Below are 21,437 nucleotides of genomic sequence, written 5' to 3'. Positions count from 1 at the left end.
GATTATAATCTAGGCAGACGTACTGGCTGAGGGCTTCCCCCCTTTACTTTTAAAGAAAAATAGCTCTTTAGCATAGATGGACCAGTAACTTCCCCTATTTGTCCCCTTTCTCTTCATTACAAAGCCACCAGTTCCACCTCCCCATCCAGCCATTGCTCCCTGCTCTCCATACAGCCGAGGCAATACCAACTAGAAGCAACACCCCATCTTCAGCCCTTATCCATCTCCAACACCAAGTTTTTCCCAGTTCTCCCAGCAGCAGAAGCCATACTCAGCCCCAGCACTCACAAAAATCCCAGAGTTACAGCTGCTCTTGCATCCTTCAAGAGATAGAGCTTCCTCACCCAGGCTGCAACAACTCACACCAACAAGCCCAACACAGATCTACTGTTATGTCCTCCAGTATCACCCCTACTAAGGAGGAGCAAGCAGGACTTCTAGAGTCAGGAATCCATTTAGCATCTGTTAGCAGCATCAATTCTTCCCTCATTTGCCTGAAAATAGGAGCCATACCTTGTTTGCAGCCAGTATTTAGGGTTCCTTGCTGTCAGGCACAGCATTGTGTGCCAAGCATACAACATACAGGGAGCCCCTTTGGACATCTGTGAAGTTCTCCTGCAGAGAGGCACCTTCCAACTGCTGTGGTCTGGGAGATGCTTTCAGGTGGCAACAGCTCTCCATGTCTTTGGTCCCACCACTGGTTCATTGGTGGCTCCCCAAGAGCTTGTGGCCACCCCAGAAGATGGGGCTGTGCTCAGGCACCAGCCTTCAGGTAAGCCAACTCCCATCCCATCAGAGCAGATCCAAGCAAAGGCTGACTGCTGTCCCTCCTCCCCACTGAGGACACAAGGGGAGGCCAGAAATATTTCTCTTTATTAGGGTCAGAAAGTTACAATGACACTCCAGGAGGGCAGCTACATTTTCTGCACACAAAAAACAGTCCAAGAGCAGTTAAGCTCAGCACAGTGGCTGCCATGAGCACGGCAACTTGGACCAGCATAGGAAGTCCTTCAGGAACACCTGGAAGAGACAAGAGCCACTTATTACACATTTAATGGCTTTCCACCATCTGTCAGTGGATGAACTTGCAGGCAGCTTTGGGAAGAAGTCCCCCAGACTGCCTTTTGGTGATTATACTAGGAAGTCTCTGTCCAGGTGTGAAATCATGGGGAATTCATGACTAGATCAATCTGGAGTCACCTTCAGTTGAGACCTGAAGACACAGTCAAACAAAAACCACATACCATGTGGGGTCTTCCCTGCTGGTGCAGGGCCTCCTGAGGAACTCCATAATCCCCGAGCTGGATCAAGGATTAATAATGGTCCAACTGAGACTTCAGCCTCTGCTGTCCTTGAGGACCCACCTAAGAAGAGATGGACACAAATGAGTTCACAGGGGAGGTAATTCCTGCTTAGTTTGGATTTCAGGGTTTATAGAAAAGTGGACCCTGCAAGAGGAGGTTTCCAGTAGTTTTAAATGTAAGGACACACAGACACAGTTACAATGCCCAAGGACATTGGAGAAGAGCTAGCTTTGTCCTTAAAGATAAGATGCATTTGCTAAAGATCTTCCAGCATCTTGGCCAGCCCAACCTGGAGGGTCACCCTGCCTTTGAGGGTATATTTTGGACACAGAGTCCTACCTTGCTTGGAAGGGATGTATCTCTTCAAGCGCCTCCCTGGCCACCTGGCCAGAGGGTTAATTCTCTGGGAGTATCTTCCATACAATGGACAGTTGCCAGTCTCACAGCAGCTGCAGATGTCTCCAGTACCCTCCACTGGAGCCCAGCTGAAACAGAATTACCTGTAAGCCCTCTTCTCCAGGCTGGTCCCCTCCCTACATGTACCAGCTACTCACAGGCTGCTGGCTTTGTTGAAGGAACAGGCCTTGTTCAATGGATTTGGGGCTTGGTCAGCTGGGGAGACCTTCAGGTGGCAAGTGATGTAGATCTGGAAGGGAAATTAAACCAACATCCGAGGTTAATTAAATTTGTTCATGCAGAATAGCACAGTTTCTGAACATGCTATGCTAGGGGAGGTGGAGTGGGCACCACATCTCACCAAGTTTCTGTCATCTCCTGCAAACTTGAATGCATCAACCATGAACTGCAGCGTTTCCTGCCTCGGCCTTGGAGAGATGAAGGCTGAAGTGGCATCATCTGATCTCCCATCCACCAAGCACCTGGACAAGGGTCAGAAGTCAGGGACATACCAGCCAGCTACAGCAGTACCATCCAGAGAGCACTGCACCCCTTACCCACTGAGGTCAATCAAAGCATAACGGGGAGAGGAGTTTCTGTCTGGACTCAGAGTAGCAACACAGTCATCCACAAAGAGCCTTAGAGGTACATGGTCCCCAGAAGCAACATCAGCTTGGAGGTGCAGGCTTTCCCCGAGCTGGAAGCCATTGGAGAGTCTTTCAGTGCTCCAGTCATCTGCAAGGCACATCCAAAGCTACAGGTCACTTTGGAGAAATGCACATTGTCCTCCCTCACACATGGGACCTCTTAACCAAGGAGCAACCCCCCTTAATACTCCCGCAAGATTTATTTTAGCCCAGATTATAGCTCTGTTTGGGCTCTCAGCATGTGGCCAAGAGCTGGCAGGAGCAGGAACCAAAGGGAAACAAGGCTGACAGGTCTACACCCACCATTCATGAGGCGCAGGGAGAACATCAGCCTCTCCTCTGCCGACAGGGTGGAGCGGAAGGGAGCCCAGGTGGGCCGAACAGCATTGCTGCTCACGTTGCTCTTCCTAAATGGAAGAGATGTGCATTAACAAAGATGCTGCCTCCACCACTTCAGGTCCATAGAGACAGAGACACAGTCACATTTGCTCACCTAGGATAGTGACACTCAATAGGAACCACAGCTGCATTGGTCCTTACAATGATCACGTTGCCAGAAGGAACAGGTTTATAGGACAAACTTGTTTTGTAGATCAAGGAGTCTGGGGTCATCTGGAAAGGATATTTGGGAGAGCTGACAAGTCAGTAAAACAAACCAGTCAACCAGAAGCTCAGCACCATCAGATAGCACAGTCAGTGCTGGGTAGGACACACAGGGCCATCAGCTGTAAAGGCACAGGCTGTCCTCCATGTTCCCAAGCCAGTGCATATAGGATGCCACGAAGCTTGTACTGGCATCCCAGCACAGGAAAACAAGGGTGCCAGCCCTGCAAGAGGTCAGTCTTGATGACTTTGGTACTCCAGCAAATACCCACATGATCAGGTGGGCAGGAGCTGTAGGACAGTAGGTGCGCAAACCTCATCCCCCAGGTGAACTGGGGCACATGAGCTCCAGGCAGCCTTGTTTTCTCCTGCTGAGGAGGTCAGAAAGCCCCTTTCAGTACTTTCCTAGCAACAGTCACTGCAGTTTCAAGTTATGCCCAGTTCTCCTATATAATCAGGCATCCAGTTGCATGAGTCATAAAACCACTACAAGCCTTGCTTGCTGTTGAGTATGCACCTTAAGGATGGTACCCACACTGCAAAAAATAGCTCTGCTTTGGTCACACCATCCTTCACTGGAGAGCTACTGCAACCAGATGAGCCCCTCCTCACCCCAAGCCCTGGCATCACCTTTACCAGGTCATTTCTAGAGCAGAGATCTTTGCCAAGATGAATTACACAGTGTGACAGCACATTGCTCTTCAGCAGTTAAGCAGTCCACAATAATTACCATTTACCAGCTCAGTGCTGGTCAAAGCCCAGAGAAGGTCCATTACCTATGCAGCATTACCAAGGATAGAGCAGCCCCTCACCCTGGTGTCCCACCTCACCTGCAAGGTGCTGCCACACTCATGCAGCCCAGCCACAAAGGTCACCATGCTCTCAGCTGCACTCTGGGCCACAGGCAAGCAGGCAGCTGACCCCAGGGTCAAGTCTGCAGCCCTGACCAGGCGTCCCGTGCCAAAGAGGTCCCTGTGCACCGTGACCACCACCTGCGCCTCCTGGCACTGCACAGCCACAGGGTGCAGGGGGGCAACAGCCTGAAGCTGGGACACATCCACCCATGCCCAGGGAGAGGGCTGGGAGAAGGAAGGCACATTCGGCCAGCTCCAAGAGGAGTCCCCCCGGATCCGCAAGACCCCTGATTCCCTTTGAGGGAAACCCCGGGGGCTGTAAGATGCTGCTTCAGCCAGCACCCAGCAGAACATAGCTATACCCAGGCTGCCTCCTGACCTCATCCTGACCCCAGCAAAACCAGCTCATGGAGAAGATGCTGCTTGGGAGCCTTTTATACCAGCACTCCCAGCAGCCCCAGCCCAGATGGAGCACACCTGGGGCCGCAGGCACGGCTCCCACCCATCTAGGAGCAGCCCAGGGCAATGGGATCCAGCTGGGACCATCCCTCCCTCTCAGTGCATGGAGGGTGATTTCCTTGGAACTGCACCTGGGAATTGTCCTGGAGTAGTTTGTCTCGTGTCCCTCTGTCTTGCCTGTTTGGGGTAGCATCAGCTGTTGCCACCTCGGTGGCCAACTGGCCACAAGCCCTCTGCTCTTGTCCCTTGTACCTGTGCCTGCGTCCTTCTTGCTATGTGAGATGGAGCCAGTTTTGTTCACCAGTGTGGCAAGGGCTTGGTCAGGCTCCCACAAGCATTTCTCCCCTGGTCTCCCCCACATCATCAACATCAGCAATTCCCCAAAACCCAGGTCCTGGAGCATCGCTCAAGGTGGCACATTCAGAAAAGGAGAGGACTTTAACTGCAAAATCCACCTGGGCTCTGGCCCGTGTGTGTTGGCAATCTGTCCATGCTCGATTTCATGGGTATCTGCGCTGGGTAATTGTATACAGAGTAATGAAGGCATCATAACTGGCTTATTTGCATAGAAAGCAGAGGTACAAAAGCCGATCTTCCCATAATAGCAGCTGATAAGTGAATGACAGGCATAATCGAGAGATTAATTGGCCCTCATGTGTTAATTATGCTAATTGGCATAGCTGCTCATGTGTACAGTATGATGACTACTGGCTCTACATTGCTGAGCTGGATGAAGAGGTTGGGGGTCACTCAAAGCAGCCTGCTGCAGTGGCAGAGCCCAGTGAGTGGGATCCCCTCAACACAGGGGTGATGCCCTGCACACACCCACTCTTCAGCAGTGTGGCTGAACAAGCCAGGAGGGTTTTCTTAGTCTGAGTGGTTGTATCCATGGTGTGTTTCTAATGGTGCTTTATGTGGGTGCCCAGGGAAATGGCGTTTACTAGCTAAAGCATCTTCCTGCTAGTCTGCTAGGATGTGCAGGATGGGTTTGGGGTGGGGTGACCTGCACCATTTGCTTTTAGGGGAGACCGCAGTGATGAGCTGGATGAGCAACGCTCCCACCAAGACCAAGGGGGCGCACCCAAATTCCTGGTGGGGTCCCTTTCCCTTGCTGGCTCATGCATTAGGCATTCTCTGTTGTCTCCCCAAAGCATGAATAATGCCACACATGCACACCATCCTTTTCTGGCATGATTTCCATGTCCCAGCCTTGCCCCTGATATTTTTATGAGTGATGAATAAATGATACAACAAGAAAAACCTCTCTGGCAGCTCAAATCCTGTTTATTAATTCAGCAAGCAGTGGGTCATCTCCAAACCCAGCTCATCCCTGTGCTAGGTTGGTGTCTTTTACCCCGCAAGCTGGGTTTGCCCAGGGGTGCTCCTGCAGCTGAAGGCATCCAGGAGGATGGGAGGTGATGCTCGTGCTGCCCACAGCCCCATCACCCAGCCCGGCCGCAGAACACAGCACTGAAGGTCCAGGGGTTAATTCACCCAACATCCTGCAAACTATCTCAATGAGGAACCAGGTCTATGTGGATGGGTGCCTGCACCCCACACACCTTTGTTCCTGCTGCAAAGGGAGATGTGCAACTCACCTAGAAACCCAAGGAGCCATGTACAGCCAAGCCCCGTGTCTCAAACTAACACAGCCCAAAGTTTCTCTGCTCAAAGGTGTGTTTCTCACACCTTGCGATAGCTCCAAGCCAAAGCCTGGCAGGTCAAAGCACCAGGAGCAGGATGGTGCGAAATAAATTCAGGCATCTGAGATGAAACGGGGATGGGAGATTCACTGGCCTTAAAAGTCTGAACCTGTTGGGTGGGGAACAGCTTTTATTCTCGTTTGGGGGCAAAAGAGATCAATAAGCAGCAAAAAAAAAAAAAACAGCCACCACCTCCTGGCTCTTGTGCCACAGTGAGTGCTGCATCCATCACTGTAATCTGTATTTAATAGCTCTGAAGGAATAGCCCTTTCCCTCTGCAAAGTCCTCTGACTGTAGATTTCCCCTGAGAATGAAGGACACTGGGGGCCATCTCCTTTTTGTCACAGTGGTCTGTCCTCCCCTGGGCTAACAGGAGGTCAGGGTTTTTACTGAGCCCCTGCTAGAAGGGGAAGGCCAACAGTTGCATACGCCCCATCCATGCTCCTTGGGAAGGCTTCGGTTGAACAGGATGAGTCTCACAGTGAGTGTCTTTCATCCATGCTGTAGGAAGCAATGTCACATCCTTCCTTTGGGATGGGTCTCCTCCTGGAATTTTTCATTTTTATACACAACTTCACCACCTGAGATGAGAAAAATCATTTCTCTGTTGGGCACGGAGAAGAACTGCACTGTCAGCACTTTTTCTCTAGATGGCTCATCGGAAGGTTTATTTACCAGGGTGCTTTTTCACTGGAGTGTTAAACACTGTATTAATAGAGGAATTGAATACTTCTCTGGCACTGTTTAAGCAACATCTCCTTACCTGAGGCACTACATGCTTCTCTAAGGCTCATTAAGCAACACCAACCTCTCTTCGCAGGTCCCCGAGAAAATGATGCTATCACCGATCCTGCAGCACAGCGGCTCAGATCCTGCTTGCGAAAGCATTGCCGGGGGGTTTGTCTCACCCACCGTGAGTAATGACAGTAAAATGACATTGAAATGCCACCCGATCATAAAGTGACATTGAAACGTCACCCCAATTCCCTCATCCCCACACCACAATTTGGCTGCGCATCCCAAAGAGAAACGAACCCCGGTTGGCTAATGCGGGAAAAGAGGGGAACTGGAGTTTGAAAATTATATTGCTCATTAATTTTCCTGGCTAGAGACAACTTCTTAATGCCAGGTAGGGGTTTTTTAAGCAATATCACTGTTTCGTTTCAAATCTCTCTTAAATGACTTCTGAGTCACCATGATAAATACTCCCTGTGCTTCCTTTCTGCTTCAGATCTGTTATAACTGCTGATGGATAAATTGCTTGAATTACCCGGGATAAATCACACAAGATAGCCAAATCTGTAATTAAAATGTCTCTCAATCCCTCCGTTAACTCTGACTTAGTGAGATCAGATGCATTGTGGATGCAGGGAATAACCCACTTGGGATTGGGCTCCGAAAAATGGGTCCCGGGAGAGAGAAACTGGCTCTGAAAGTGCCGATTCCATGTGGTTCCCTTAGGAATACCATGTTGCTCTTCATCCACCATCAAAAGGATTTGGGTACCAGGATCGATGACACAAGTGGAAAGTTTTTCAAGGCCTTTTTTTGCCAAAAAGGAGCTTTTGAGTGTGTCAGTGCTTTGTATTGTCTCTGACTTGCCTATGGAAAGCAAATTCCCCAAGCAGAGCTGGCGTGGAGCTGGGTGGTCTCTCCATCCCAGTTGTTGCACTGGGAGGAAACAAAAGGGAAATAAACTAAAAACTGGTTGTTCACAATAAATCCTGTATTTATAGAGTGATTTAAATATTTTTTTGGACGTTGCTTCCCAGGAAAAGCTACAAGCAGAGGTAGAAAGTGATTTTTTAAATTCTGTCTTCCTAAGACAAGCTCCCCCCCAGGCTCACAGCTCTGGCCTCGGGGCTTTGCTCCTCACCTTCATCAGCTGAGTGGCAGGAAGATCCAGCCCTGGGGCTGTTTCTGGGCTCTGCTTTCCCCAGGAAAGTCAGGTATTACATTTGCAGTGGCCTTAAAATCAGAAAGCAGCTCAGCCAGGTTGCACTGCAGGAGAATCATCCATCCCACCTCACCGTCCATCATCCAGCCCATGCAGTCCTCAGTGGGAGGCAGCAACAAGGCTCAGCATCTCTATCCTCCCCTCTCTCCGTAATTAGGTCAGTAGAAGCAGGAGCTCTTTATTTATTATTGATGGGGAGAATCAAGCCGCCATCGATCGGCGCTGGGGAGAGACTCACCCCGGCGCTTTCTGAAATAACCTGCCAAATGAGATTTTTTTGTTGTTTTTTACCCACCGAGGTTGTTTAGATGAACTCACAGCCTCGCCTGCTCCCAGGAGGGATGAGAGCAAACACGAGCGAGCTCCGGCAGCCGAGCCACCGCCAGCTCTCAGCTGGTCCTTCGTGCTCTGCATCCCTGTCAAATCCTACTTTCCCCACCGCCAGGTTTGCAGTTATCTGGGAGCAGGTGGAGAAGGATGTTAGCGCTTTTGGGGGATGGAAAATCCCACAGAGTGAATGCAGTATCACGTACATGGCGGACCTGCCTCATCCCTGCCTGGATCTCATCCACAGGATCCAAAACCCATGTGTTGGATTAAGACCCTGAAGAAGAGGATGGATGGTTTCCTCCCCCCCAAAAAACCATCACCTGGACAGCCCCAAAAGCAGGATGGCACTTGGGGACAAGGGGGACAACTAAGCTCCTCCTGGGGTGCTTTATCCCATGGCAAGGCACAGTGCATCCTCCCAGGGACAGCAGTGAGTGGCTCGGCCCCGAGCAGCAGCTTGCGGTTCACAACAGTTCATCAGCCTGAACCACACAAGCAGTATTTTCCCTGGGCTGGCATAGCTTAATCCTGATTTTCTCCCTTGCCACCTTCAAGATCTCCCTTCCCTGCATGGCCCGGGCTGCATTTTGCCAAAAAACCCTCAACTCTGCCCAAAGAAATGCCCCAGAAAGCTCCCAGCTGGAGGAGACATCCCTGAGGATGCTGGCACCATCTCAGGACCTGTAAAGATGTCCTGGACCTGGGGACAACTCATCCTGACACCCAACAAGCAGCTGGGGGTGGTTAACAGCTTCATTCCCCCAGCCCAGCATCTGGGTACTAAATAATACTAACGGTACCTCCTGGCACCTCATTAAAAATTGTGCCAGCACTTAATTCAGGCTTAGATCAAAACCCCTAAATGAAATCACCATCCATCCCCTCCCTAATCTGAGTTTGATACCAGCACCCTTTCCCTTGTCTTGCTTTTAGAAATATTTTTCTATTGAAATGCAGAGCCTGGCTTCACGCCCAGGGAAGGACAGCTAAAAATAATAATCCTCTGCAGGTGATTTAGGAAGGTCCCTTCCCCGCCAGCCGCCGTCAGACCCTGCTCGCATCCCATCACTGGGATTAACCAGCCCAAATTTCAGAGTGATCTCAGATTGATGATGATGTCCCTTTGGGATTTTGCTCTTTGTTCTGCTGCTCGAAGTATCAAAATAAAGGGGAGGGATGAGGGTAAGCATCTCTCCATCGCTGCAGTGGTTTTCTCCCCATGCCAGGTGACGGATGAGGGCAGCACGGTGCAAGGTGCTGCGGTGGCAGCAGGGGACCGAGGGACAGATGGGGCTGGGCTGAAAGGGGGACATAAAGGTTTTGCTCTGGGAATTTCCATATTTTAACTAATTAGAGCCAAAGTTGCATCCCGGAGACCATGCCGAGCCTGGAAAGCATTGTCCAAAACAACCCCCAAATTTATTTGTCAAGGCACAAAAGTCCCCTTCAGATTCTGAATTTTAAATAATGAAGAAAACCAGCAGAAGAGCCATCAAGGGGCACAGCGGGGCTTCTCCACCCACCGGAGTGGGACCAGGGACACGCCACCCTGTTCACCCCAGCAGCTTGGGTGCCCCCATGCACCCTGCAGGTACCCAGCAGTGGAGGGAGGACCCCCAGGACACACATGGGGGCAAAGACCCCCCGATCCCATGGGAAACATGAAGGCTCGACCCCATGCACTGGCTAGGTTCATCCCCACCAGTGCTTTAGCCCCCAAAGCATCAGCTTTGTCACCACAGGGAGGACAGGAGGGCTTCACCTGGCCAGCAGGTCCCCCCCAAGCCCTGCCTTTCACCCCCCTCAAAAAATCCTCCAGGTTAATTCAAGGCAGGGGATAACCGCCCCAATGGGATTTTGCATTTAAGGCAAAAATAAAAGTCCAGCAGGAACCACAGTGGTGCAATGTGAAAAAATAATCGTCCCCATACGTCCCTGGAGCAGTGAATCTGTTAGGGCCAAGAGCACCAACTCTGTCCCCCTGTGCCTGGGGGTCCCACAGGTCCCCCCTGTCTTCCCAGAGCCTCTGGGGCTCCATTGGTCACTCCCAGGGACCTCGCTGAGCCCATCACGCCTCTCGAGGCCTCTGGGCTTGGAAAGGGCACCGAAATTTGCCCTGGAAGGCACATGGAAGGTGGCTGGCATGGCTGTGGCCATGCGGGAGCGGGCACAGAGGGTGCCAGTGGGAATGGTTGACCCCGGTTGCTCTCAGCCCCACATGGGAATGGACAAGGAGGAGCCTCCTCCCCGCACACACCGTCCCCAGGAAGGATGAACTGGTCTTCGGGGCTTGCCAGGGACAGAGAGACGCAGCCTCTCTCCAGCCCCAGGGCACCTCAAAGACGTGGCTGGGGTGGGAGGAGGGTGATGGGGCATGGGACGAGGGGTGGCAGTAGGTATGTGCCCTCCCCAGAGGACCTGGAGCTCGTCCCCAGTGGGGACATTTCAGCTGGTCCAGGGCACAGGGTGCTGCTTGGGGGCATCCCAGCTCCCATCAATCGATTTCTTGCTCGTTATCTGAGGGGAAAAATAGAGAAATAAAAATTAGCAAAGACATTAAAGAAGAATGATAATCCACAGGTCCAAATTAATGAGTTAATTTGGTCATCAGCAGCTCCCGGATCTCCCTGCCTTGGAAAACTGGGATCACCCAGCAATCCTCTCCATGCCCAGGGCTGATGTCAGCCCTGGGCAAATACGACCCAGCACATGTAGGTGTGTTTTTATCCCTCCATCCATCCTCCTGGCTAGAAACCCCCCTAGAGCCAGCAAACCCTGGGAGATGTTATTATTCAAGCTTCATTTCTGCTGAAAAAGTGGTCAAGGAGCAAGCAGGGGATGTCTCGCACATGGGGTTAAGCAAACAGGCTGTATTGGGAATGAAAAGCCAAGGGGCTGGGAAGCCAAGCACGGTCTGCGGCGGCTTGCAAAGGGGAGATAAGGACAAGGAGGAGGAAAAAAAAAAGAGGAAAAGAGGAGCCGGTTGATGATTCGCTAAAGGTGTGAAGGGGAAGGGAGAAAAGGCTTTTATAAACCTATCAGGGTGGGGGGAAAAAATGGCATTAGAGAAAAAATCAGGGCTGTTAATAAAAGAAGAAGGGAGAGTTAAATTAGCAGCAATTCAGCAGCAGCAGAGGCCAAGCCTCTGCGTTTAATAAGAAGGGAAATAAATTAAAAGATTGTGATCTTGGGAGGAGGATGAGTTGGGGAAGAGCGGGGCTGACCAGGCATGGAAAGTGCTGGAGCCCAGCACCAGGCTGGGATGGGTGACGGGCTGTTGGCAAGACCGAGCCAGGAGGCTGGGAGAAGATACTGAAAGGCAGAAATAGGAGCTGGGACTCCAGTTTTCATGCATTTCCACCAGAAATTCAGCACCAGGCTGCTGCTGGGGAATTCTGCATGGGGAGGGATGAAGCTCATGCCTCCCTCTCCGCAAGGCGAGGATGGACCCCAGCAATTCCCCTCCGCTTAGCAAACCCATGGCAACACTCATAAAAGACCCAAATTCCTTGCAACGACCCTTGTTGGTGGCAGGAGGCTTTTCTCAGCCTCAAGCTGCTCAAGAAAAGGAAGGATAAGAAGAAATGCCACGTTGAAGCCACCGGCCACATTGCTCCATTGCTGCTGGGAGATATGAGCAGCAGCCAGAGCAAGCGCAGCCCGAATTGGAGTGGAAAGGGGTGTCGGGAAATAACTGATCTGGGAAAATTTGATTGAAAACCGGGGAGAAAAAAAAAAAAAAAGGAAAAGGAAAAATAGGAAAAAAAACCCGAAAAACCAATGATGGATGATGGAGATGCAATAGATGCTTTAAACTTAGATCTGAGCATCATCTCCAGTGTGCTTAGCAAGAAACTATCATGAGCCAGCCTGCGGCCCTAGGCAAACGCACTCACCATCTTTGCTCTCTGCGCTCTTCAGCGGCTGAAGGGCTGCGAAAAGCAAAACAGCACATGGTCAGATCCCACCATGTGGGATGGGGGGGGCTTGCAAGGGAATGCCTCCCCGGAGGACAGAGCTAAGAGTCCCATTTTGGGGAACCCACCCACCAATTTCCATTGCAAACCAATCCCCAGTCCCTAAATCTCCCTGGCAGCGAAGGAGCCGGCATCCCAATCGGACTTGCTCCTGCGCCAGAAGATAAAGGCAATCACCGGGCATATAATTTACCCATTTGATGACAGCAGAGCACCACGAGTACTTTTTTATTAAGAGATAGGGTGGCTTATCAGGGAGCTGCCAGCCTCAGGGGTGCGTCGAAGAATTGGCGAGCACGGGGCGGGGCTGAGCACTGATGGAGGGTGCAAAGCACGCTGGCGTGTTTGCTTGTGTAGGGGACAGTGGCACGAACACACTCTATAATGCACTCACATACATAATAAGCAAGCATCGTGCACCCACCTGTCTTGGGTTCTTCTCCCTCCTCATCCTGCTCCTCTGTCCCTGCAAAAGAGCAAGCTGGAACATGTGAAGCATCTGCTGGGCTTCCCCCCAGCGCCCACCCTGAACCCCACTTTCTCAGGCAGCTAGGTTTGGTGGCTGCCCCTCGGATCACTGCTGTCCCAGCTCGGAGCCACCCATGATCACCCCATGTCCCAGGCTCTGTTTGGGACCAGGCACTGCCAAGCCGCTGATGATGCTTGGGGAGGAGGTTACTGGTACCCACCTGCACCCAGCACCTCGTGAGGGGTATTTCCCCCAGCACAAGGCTGTGCCAGGGTGGCACATCCCCTACAAGTGAAGCAGAAAAAGCCACAGCTCCAGGCAATGCAGCACAGCCACTCACCTTCCTATTTATAGCACAGCCGCCATATGGAGCGGTGCTTGGCAAGGGGCTTAGCGGGGAGACCATGGATCCCCCGACAACTCTGGGACACCCCATCGGCACCAAGGGATGAGCATCCCCTTCTCCCTCCTGCAGCACCCACTGGGCTGCCAGCCTGTCTGGGAGCCCGGGAGCTTTGCACTCTATGTATAGGACCTGCTGTGATGCTATTCCTGGCCAGGAAGACCAGCAAAAATTGCTGCTCCTGCCTCCCGTGGCTGCCAAGCTCACAGGCAGGGTCCCTGCCCGGTTTCTGGCCGACCAAGAGCCACGGCAAAAGGTTATTGCTAAGGACGTGTAGCCGTCAGTGCAAAGCATTACAGGCTGGGAGCTGTGTCTTGATACTAAAGGACTGAGGTCAGCTGGCCTGGGGCCACGGCTGAGCGTCACGGCACTGCAAATCCCTTGGCCAAGGAGAAAATACTCTGTTGCAGAGGGGAAAAAAAGAAAAAAAAATATATTTTTTTATATATATATCTCCCACAGACAATTCCCTGCGATCTGCTGGGGAAAAATCCTCAGTCCCCACCGCTGGGGACACCTGACAGCCAGGCATTGTGGTGGCATCGGCACCGACATCCTCCCCGGCAGAGAGAAGTGAAGCGGGAGCCCCCAGGGAGGGAGGCTGCGGGTCCCGGCCCCACAGCATGATGCTGGCAGGGAAAGGCTTTGGCAGAGCGAGCACCTCGGGAGTCAGCAAGAGAAAACAAACGGGGAAGGCCAGCAAAGCTGCTTCTGCAGCCATTTTCAGAGCACAGCAGCTTTTTTAAAGCAACAAATCCCCCCTTTTTGTGGAAACACCTCTCCATAATAAAAAAAGCAAAACCAAACAAAAAAACCAAACAGGAGAAGGATGCAGAAAACAAGAGCATGGAGCATCTCTCTCATGCCATTTCCGCGTGTCAAAGCACTTGGCATTTTCACAGTGGCAAGTGCTAGAGGCACCTTCTCAGAGGAGATGCTCCATGTGTGGGTACCAGACATGCAGAGGATGCTCAGAGCAGGAAGGTGAAAGGGGGAGACACACTGGGTGGGAGGAAAACCAGGTGTATGTTTGAAAGAGCTGCCTGGAGCAATGCATGAAGCCAGCACAAGCTCTCCAGTATGGACCTGGCCGGTGCCTGCGAACCCCAGCAGCTCCAAGCAACCCTTCATCCTTTAAAAGATGCCACCACCAAGGCAAACCCATGTCAGTTAAAATTTGCCCTGGCTCCCCCAATCCATCACCCTCCATCCATCCATCACCCTCTGCAAACCCTGTCCTTTTTGGGCCAGGTACCCGCCACATTACCTGCGTTTTCCTCCTCTTCCTCGCAGCTCTGGCGGATTTTCTTCTGGCACACATATGCCAGGATGGCAAGCAGCCCCACGACGCAGACGGCGAGTCCCACCGTCACCCAGAGAGCCACGGCAGGGAAGGCAAGGTGTTGGCCTTGCGGAGGAGGGGTGGGAAGAGAAATATTGCCACAGTGAGCACCATTGCCCGACAAGGGGGACATGTGCCCGGTATTTGGGACCCCACGGTGGCAGGGGCACATCCCCATGGACGGAGTCAGTGGCACAAGGGGTGGCTTTGGACGTAAAACTATTGGTGCCTCTAACTATGGCCTTCCCCAGTAGGTGTGGATCTGGCCAGGGAAGCAGCAAGTTGAGTCACTCCCTAAAATACTTTGTTAACCTTTAAATAATTGCACTAATAAATTCAAATGGCAGGCTGACCCTTCACTTGCTAAGAAGATCAAAAGAAGCATTAGACAATGCTGCACGCACTCCCTTTCCCCTTCATGTCATGCCACGGGGCCGGGAAGGATGGGGACACCTCCCCCAGGGTCTGGGATGGCCTGGCAGGGACCACCAGGGCTTGGGGGATATTTCCTGGAGTGCTGGGAATCTGATTTTTCCCCATAATATTGCTCCTTCTTCAAATAAAGTCTTATCCCAAACCCCAGCCCTCCACAGACAGCACGCCAAGGCTGACCATTTGCTCACACACTTGGGAGCCCACGCAAAAGCCACCCCTCTGCCCCCAACCAGCAGCATCCATGCAAGTTTTCCTGCAAGAATTTGGTGCATCCAGCCAAGAAGTTTATGCTTCACTGGGAACCCACCTTCCCAATCCAGTAAGCGACATACCAAGGGTAATTAAACGCTAACTAATGCTACCAGGGAGCATTAAGGTTATAAAGAGCTCCAGGAGGGCAGCAGGAGGAGCTTGAAGTGAAGCCGTGAGGCTGAATGCGCTTGATGAACTCCTCCAGCCTGTATTTCCAAAGTAGGATTGTTGCAGCTGGGATGGAGAACCCCAAACTGAAAGCATCCCATGGCCACGTGCCAAGGAGAAGACAACTACGGTACCCTGTGCTGGCTTTCTGGGGCAGTTTAGACTTGGACAGGACAACTACCAAAGCTAGAGACTAAGAACTAGGGACGCTGGTTCTAGCTGGGATGCTGGTGTGGGGTGACGGGGGAGGAGAGCAGAGGCTCAAATCACCCTTGTAGGTCCATGGGGAGAGGTAGAGTGGGAATATGGGGTAGCAACCCCCCAGGTGACTCTGGGCCACAGTAGGGATCCCAGTGCCACCACGGTCACCTTCTTGAGACAGAGCCCATCCCTTGCTTCCCCCAATTTTGGCCCTCGCTGTCTCACCTGTGATGGTGACAGAGGCTTGGGTCTCCTGCTGCAGCACCGGGTTTCGCACCAGGCAGGAGTAGGTGCTGCTGGGCTCCACCAGCACCTGAAGGACGCTGTGCACATCAAAGAGACCTTCCTCGTTGGCCACCTGGGACGTGGTGACGTTTTCAGTGATGTTGCTGCCCTGGCTGTCCTGCCAGATGACACTGGCCTCAGGGTAGCCGCGGGAAGCATGGCAAGTCACAGCCGCCAGATCTCCTGGCTTCAAGTCTTTGTTGGGCTCCAGGTTCATACTGGGCTTGGAGTAAGGAGCTGCAAGGGAGAGGACATGAAATGATGGAGAAGACCAAAGGATCAGACTCTGAAGCAACCCAATGAGGCTGGGCAAGTTCCAGGACAGACTCTTCTATCTGATAACACCAAGCAGCTGAAGCCTCCCTAGCTTTGTTTCAGTTATGGCCATGCTTCCAGGTGGCCTCTCAACTGAGAGCCTCTCTGTCATGGCAGGGAAGGGACCACACCCCCCACCAGCAATATTCTGGGGGGATGCAGCTGGTCTGTCGCAAACAGAGAGCTGAATTCCTGGGGAGACCATGGCAAGGGTGGAGAGAAAAAGAGGCTCCATGAAGGACCAAAGCATGATGGAGAACCCTTCTCTTTAGGGGATATACGCAAGGACACCCCAACTCTCCATCTCTCACCTGCCACCTGCAATGTCACAGCCGCGCTGCTGTAGTCCCGGACCCGAACAAAGCAGGTGAAGCTGCCCTCATCTGAGATCTCCACGCGCCGGAGGAGCAGTGAGACGTTGCCCTGGGCCAGCTGGTCGTAGAAGAGGGCCGTACGGTTGACGTAGCCCCTGCCCTGGTCTGCCAGCTGGTCCCGGCCACTGGAGAAGCTGTGGACCAAGCGCTTGGTGTCTGTCAGCTGCCAGATGAGGCTCAGGTCATCAAGGCTGAAGTTGGCCTCGGGAGAGAAGGAGCAGCATAGGGTGGCATCTCGGCCGAAAAGAGCCACCACGGGCTCATCTGGGACCTGGATCTCCATGGCACCTGCGGGAAGGTGGCGAGGGCAAAAACATGTGGTGGTGAGACCCTGCAGAAGCACCTCCTTAATTCTCCAGGTAACATCTAAACAAATCAAGAGATGCCTACAGGAGGGACCTGAGGGCAGGCGGCATCTCAGGACCCTCGCCAGCACCAACCCCCAGCCAAGCCCACCCTGCTGGCAGGGAAACAGCCCCACATCCAGCACCAAACCTGGGGCACCACTGCCCTCAGCTGCAGCCACGGGCACCCAAACCTGCACGCCCTGGGACACTCAGCCTGGTTTCTCGCCACGGGGAGAGGAAGTCGGTGGGTGACGACAGTGGGGACACAGTCCCACATCCCCAGGATGAGCCAGCTCCGTGCAGCGCCTTGGCCAGGCTGGCAGGCGCTAGATGGCACCAGTGCTCCAGCACGATGCCAACCGGTGTGCCATGGCGCAATGCCAACTGCGTCCCAGTGCCACGGCATGATGCCAACCACGTCGGCGAGCCACGGCAGGATGTCAACCCTGCCACTGCGTCAGGGCACGATGCCAATCATGCCACGGCTGCCAGACCCTCCATGCTCAGAGCTCATCCTGGGGTCCCCGTTGGCATGATGTCCTCCAAAGTAGACCCAGGGCACCATCAGCACTTCATTCACCAATTCCCCCCCCAACCCCAAAACGGGGAGGAAAAGGGGAAAGAAATCTTGCTTCAGACCAAGGATTTGCTTTATACTCTGACCTCAACACCGTTGCAGAACACAGCAAAGCTGTTACTCGCAGCAAATACCTCCCTGGGGACCAGGGCAGCAACGAGACATTAAATTTTAAGCAAGAACCCAAGCAGGGAGGATGAGGAGCTGCGGGAAGGAGCTGGGCTGGAGGAGAGCTGCCAGGGGCTGCAGACGGGCAGACAGGCAGGAGAAGACTGCTCGGGCAGCCTGCCTCGCTCTTGGCAGACTCGAAAGCATCACGTCTCCCTCCAGCTAATAATAAATGCCAGTGGGTTTTAGGAACATTACCCAGCCTGGCCAGAACTGCTGCTCGCTGCTGAGCATCCCAAAAGAATTCAGTCCCAATGCCTCTCCCAGGTTGAGGTGCTGCAACCTGGGGGGCCAGGAGCTGCAGTGCACAGGGACAGACCCAGGTAAGACTTGGTCCTCCCGTGGCTTCGCCATTCAGCTGTAGCACACGGAAGGTGGCATCCCCTGTTACAAGGGTGGCCCATGTGCACCAGAAGCCATCACACCCACAGGGTGACGCCCTGAGCAGCTGGAGAACCACGAAACCAGGAGAAACACCTTGTGGGCACTGCCACCAGGAACCACAGGTCAAAGGCAGCTTTGTCAGGATGAACAAGGCATTCAGGACATCTCCTTCGGGGTGGTGACATGCAGATCATGCCAACCCCAAACCCTCTCCAGCCCCACTCACCTGTCAGGCTGAGCACCAGTGCTCCCAGGGCAAGCAGTGGGCAGAGCATTCTTGGCACGAGCAAAGCCTGGGTAAGAAAGCAGAAATGAGCACGGCCCCAGGCGCCTTTCTCACAGGGAGTCTTCTCTCTCACAACAAGCACCCTGAGCTGGGGAAAAAAAGAAGAAAACACTGAAATGGTGCTGGGGACCAGGGGCAGAGCAAGAGAGGGCCAGGGACCCTCCAGCAGGGGATCCCATGCCACCTGTCCTCTCCGGCTGCCACACAGCAACCAGAGCACCCACTTTGTCATAAAACACAGAAAGGGGTTTGCCTCCCACCTGGTACTGGCCAAGGGAACGCTGCATCCCCTGCACTGGAAAGCCAACAGACCCAGAGGCAGCTCATGTGCTGGAGGAGCTGGCTAGTGCCCGGGGGAAGCCACGTGAGCCTCTTCCCCTCCTCGCTGCTTCTCCTCCCCTTTTGTTTCTCTCTTTCCCAGCTCTTCCCACAGCATTGGGCTGTTACATCCCCATCCTCCAAGAGGAGGCAACTCGCTCCCAGTGTCCAAAATGGCTAAAACCCAAACCATTTGCAGATTCCTGGCTCCACCAGCGGCTCGAGGGCTGCAAGGTTCATCCCTGCCCGTGGCAGTAAAGTCTCCAGCTCAAGGTTGCCCCGAAAAATGGGGAATAAAACCAGAGCATCTTGGAGCTGAATGTGGGGAGAGGCAGGGGCAAGCTGCCCGGCACCGCTGGCTACCACGGCTCGCTTCGCGAGCATCCTTCCCTGGCTGTGGCAAGAGCTCGCCAGGCCCCGCGTGATCCGCGTTCCTCCCTTGTAGCATAAATGAGTCCCAGATATCGCAGCCAGCGTTGCCGCTGCCGTGTCCCATCCCTGCCCAAGCACATCCCAGAGCCCCACTGCTCTGCCCAGAGCCTTTAGAGCCGACGGTTTTCAATGCAATAGCTGTATTCGTAATAAATCACTGTCGCAGCACCCACTTCCTGGGGTGCAGCGGGAACAACTTTGGCCGTCGGTGCCTTCCTCCTTAAACCCCCTTTAATCAAGGAAATGGCAGCCCCAAAGCTCTGCTCAGCTTAGCTCCCAGGGGGGAAACTGAGGCACAGGGAGGTGGGGAAACTGAGGCACAGGGAGGTGGGGAAACTGAGGCACAGGGAGGTGGGGAAACTGAGGCATGGCTCTGCCCCAAGTGCACTGGGGGAGCATCTCCTCTCCTTCCCTCCTGAGCACTAGGGTCCTTTGGGGAAAAAAAATCATCCAGCTTTCTTTCTTAAACCATATCCCCAACTCTTGCTTCTTCCCAGACGAGCCCGGAGCCAGCCCCGTGCCAAACCCCAGGCAGCTGGGAAGGGAGGGAGCTGCCGTGGGAGCCAGTGATGGGGCATCACTCAGCTGCCTGGGCAAGGGAAACCATGACTCATCTCCCTCACGCTCGCTCTTGGAGCTCTTCCCTTTTCCTGGTGATGCTAAAATAAATTATATTTTATAGGTCTCGTGACCTACGAGTCCTGAGGGAACCATCTCAGAGATGTCACAGGAAGGGGACACCTGTGTCCCCAACCCCCCCTCCTGCAGTCAGGAGTCTTTCAGTGGGTGCTTCGCCTTTCCATGACTCAGTTTCCCCATCGCTGCGGTGTGAGCCTGGCCGAAGGATGGGCTCTGCCACAGACCTGAGCTTTCATCACATGTTGGGCTATAACAAACCCCACAAACCCATCCCTTGGAAGAGGGCCGCCCTCATCCACGGCAAGCCAGGATGGCTGAACCCTCCAGAAACCCAAGGAATAATTAAATCCCCTGTTGCAGCAGGACCCCAAGGACCATACATCACCTGATCCCCATTTAAAATGTAGTATCATGCAGCCAAAATGCTGCTTTTTTATAATAGCCAGATTCTCAGCTGCCAAATTATCACCCTGAAATGGGTGGAGGTGTAAAAAAAAAAAACATCTGCTGGTCTAGAGAGAAGTCCTCACCCACTCCTCCAGGTCAGTCCGCACTTTGCTCCTCTCCTGCCCGGAATTTCTGGCAGACAAGAGCCCGGCTCTGCTGTAGACTATTTTTAGTCCCCGCTTAACCTCTCGGTGTGCAGCAGAAGCTCCCCGCTTGCAAAGCGGGACCCTGGTGCATGCAGGCACGGCAAAGGAGGTGTGGAAAGATGGGGTGCAACCCCCAAAATCTCAGGCGGGGATTTGGGGTGCGATATTTGGCGGTAGAAAGGAAGGGATGGGTTATCCTTTTGCTCATCCCGAGGAAAAGGGGAACAATCACTCCCTCTCGGAGCTCGAGGCTTTTGTCCCACGGGTGGGGTGGGGTTTAGCTCTATACGTTAAATACGGCATTTTACAGCGGATGGATTTACAAGCATCCAGGGATGCTGCCTTCCCTGTATCCCCACGGGAAACGGTGGGGGCCCCGCCTGCCCCCCGAGAGCCCCCCGCACCCCCCAGCAGCAAGAGGAGGGGACCCCCGACACCCCCCTCCCCGAAACCCGCCGCCCGCCCCCGGCACCGGCTCTCCCCGGCCGCTCCACGCCGCCTCCCTCGGGGGGGAGCCTCATTCATTCCTCCCTCCCGGAACAACGCCCGGCCTTCCGAGCCCCGGCCCGCGGGAGGGGAAACGGGAACGGCGGCTCCTCCCGCCCCCCGCCTGGCACCCCCCGAGAGCCCCGGGCCCCCGCTGCCCGCCACGTCCCCAGCGCCGCCGTCTCCCGCCGGGCCGGGCCGGGCCGGGCCGGGCACTTACCGGGAAGGCGGCGCGAGACGGGCGGGAGCGCGCGCTCCGCCGCGGGCGGGCCGGTCCCGGGGCGGCGGCCCCGGCCCTGATTGGCTGCGGCCGCTTCCTGCCGGGGTCCCGGCGGCGGCGGCGGAGGAGGTGGAGGAGGAGGGGCCGCACCGGGGCCGGACCGGGGTCCTGCGGGGGCGCAGCTGCTGGGGCGGTGGGGGCTCGGGTACACGGGGCCGGGGAGCGCGGAGCTGGGGAGTTGGGGAGCACCGAGACAGGGGATTGGGGTGCAGGGGGCCGGGGGACTGGAGTGCACCGAGCTGGGGGCGTTGGGGAACACCGAGCCAGGGATATTGGGGTGCACCGAGCTGGGGGATTGGGGAGCACGGAGCTGAAGGATTGGGGAGCACTGGGCCAGGGGGACTGGGGTGCACAGGGCTGGGGCGGTTGGGGAGCACCATGCCAGGGATATTGGGGTGCATGGGGCAGGGGCATTGGGGTTCACCAAGCCAGGGGATTGAGGAGCACTGAACC

General features: G+C 54.2%; 2 protein-coding genes across 5 annotated transcripts; both read right to left on the bottom strand.

Moving 5' to 3' along the window:
- Positions 1–865: 865 nt before the first annotated feature.
- Positions 866–4,194, bottom strand: LOC104016710 (zona pellucida sperm-binding protein 3). The gene is made up of 9 exons (XM_009469639.2): positions 3,781–4,194; positions 2,841–2,959; positions 2,651–2,754; positions 2,258–2,435; positions 2,062–2,182; positions 1,859–1,950; positions 1,644–1,789; positions 1,245–1,364; positions 866–1,020 (listed from the first exon to the last, which is right to left on the bottom strand). Exons 1-9 carry the CDS (start codon positions 4,186–4,188, stop codon positions 890–892), a joined length of 1,419 nt encoding a protein of 472 aa, XP_009467914.1. The 5' UTR covers positions 4,189–4,194; the 3' UTR covers positions 866–889.
- A 5,454-nt stretch (positions 4,195–9,648) lies between these two features.
- On the bottom strand, positions 9,649–20,987 carry CD276 (CD276 molecule). Of its 4 annotated transcripts, none has more exons than XM_087743962.1 (8): positions 20,925–20,987; positions 18,177–18,324; positions 16,412–16,762; positions 15,726–16,022; positions 14,370–14,510; positions 12,655–12,696; positions 12,150–12,185; positions 9,649–10,770 (listed from the first exon to the last, which is right to left on the bottom strand). In XM_087743962.1, exons 2-8 carry the CDS (start codon positions 18,223–18,225, stop codon positions 10,748–10,750), a joined length of 939 nt encoding a protein of 312 aa, XP_087600088.1. In that variant the 5' UTR covers positions 18,226–18,324; positions 20,925–20,987; the 3' UTR covers positions 9,649–10,747. The 4 variants fall into 4 exon arrangements, with proteins under 4 accessions (XP_087600088.1, XP_087600090.1, XP_087600091.1 ...); XM_087743964.1 differs by having other exon boundaries at positions 18,177–18,243; positions 20,925–20,983; XM_087743965.1 differs by lacking the exon at positions 20,925–20,987 and adding an exon at positions 20,156–20,474 and having other exon boundaries at positions 18,177–18,243.
- Between the last annotated feature and the right edge of the window lie 450 nt (positions 20,988–21,437).

This window comes from Nipponia nippon, unplaced genomic scaffold, assembly GCF_047370975.1.
Source record: "Nipponia nippon isolate SJK-2023a ecotype South Korea unplaced genomic scaffold, ASM4737097v1 scaffold_9, whole genome shotgun sequence".
In the NCBI taxonomy this organism is placed as follows: Eukaryota; Metazoa; Chordata; class Aves; order Pelecaniformes; family Threskiornithidae; genus Nipponia; species Nipponia nippon.
Note: the sequence above shows the minus strand (reverse complement) of the source record. Positions and strands in the feature narration are given on the sequence as shown.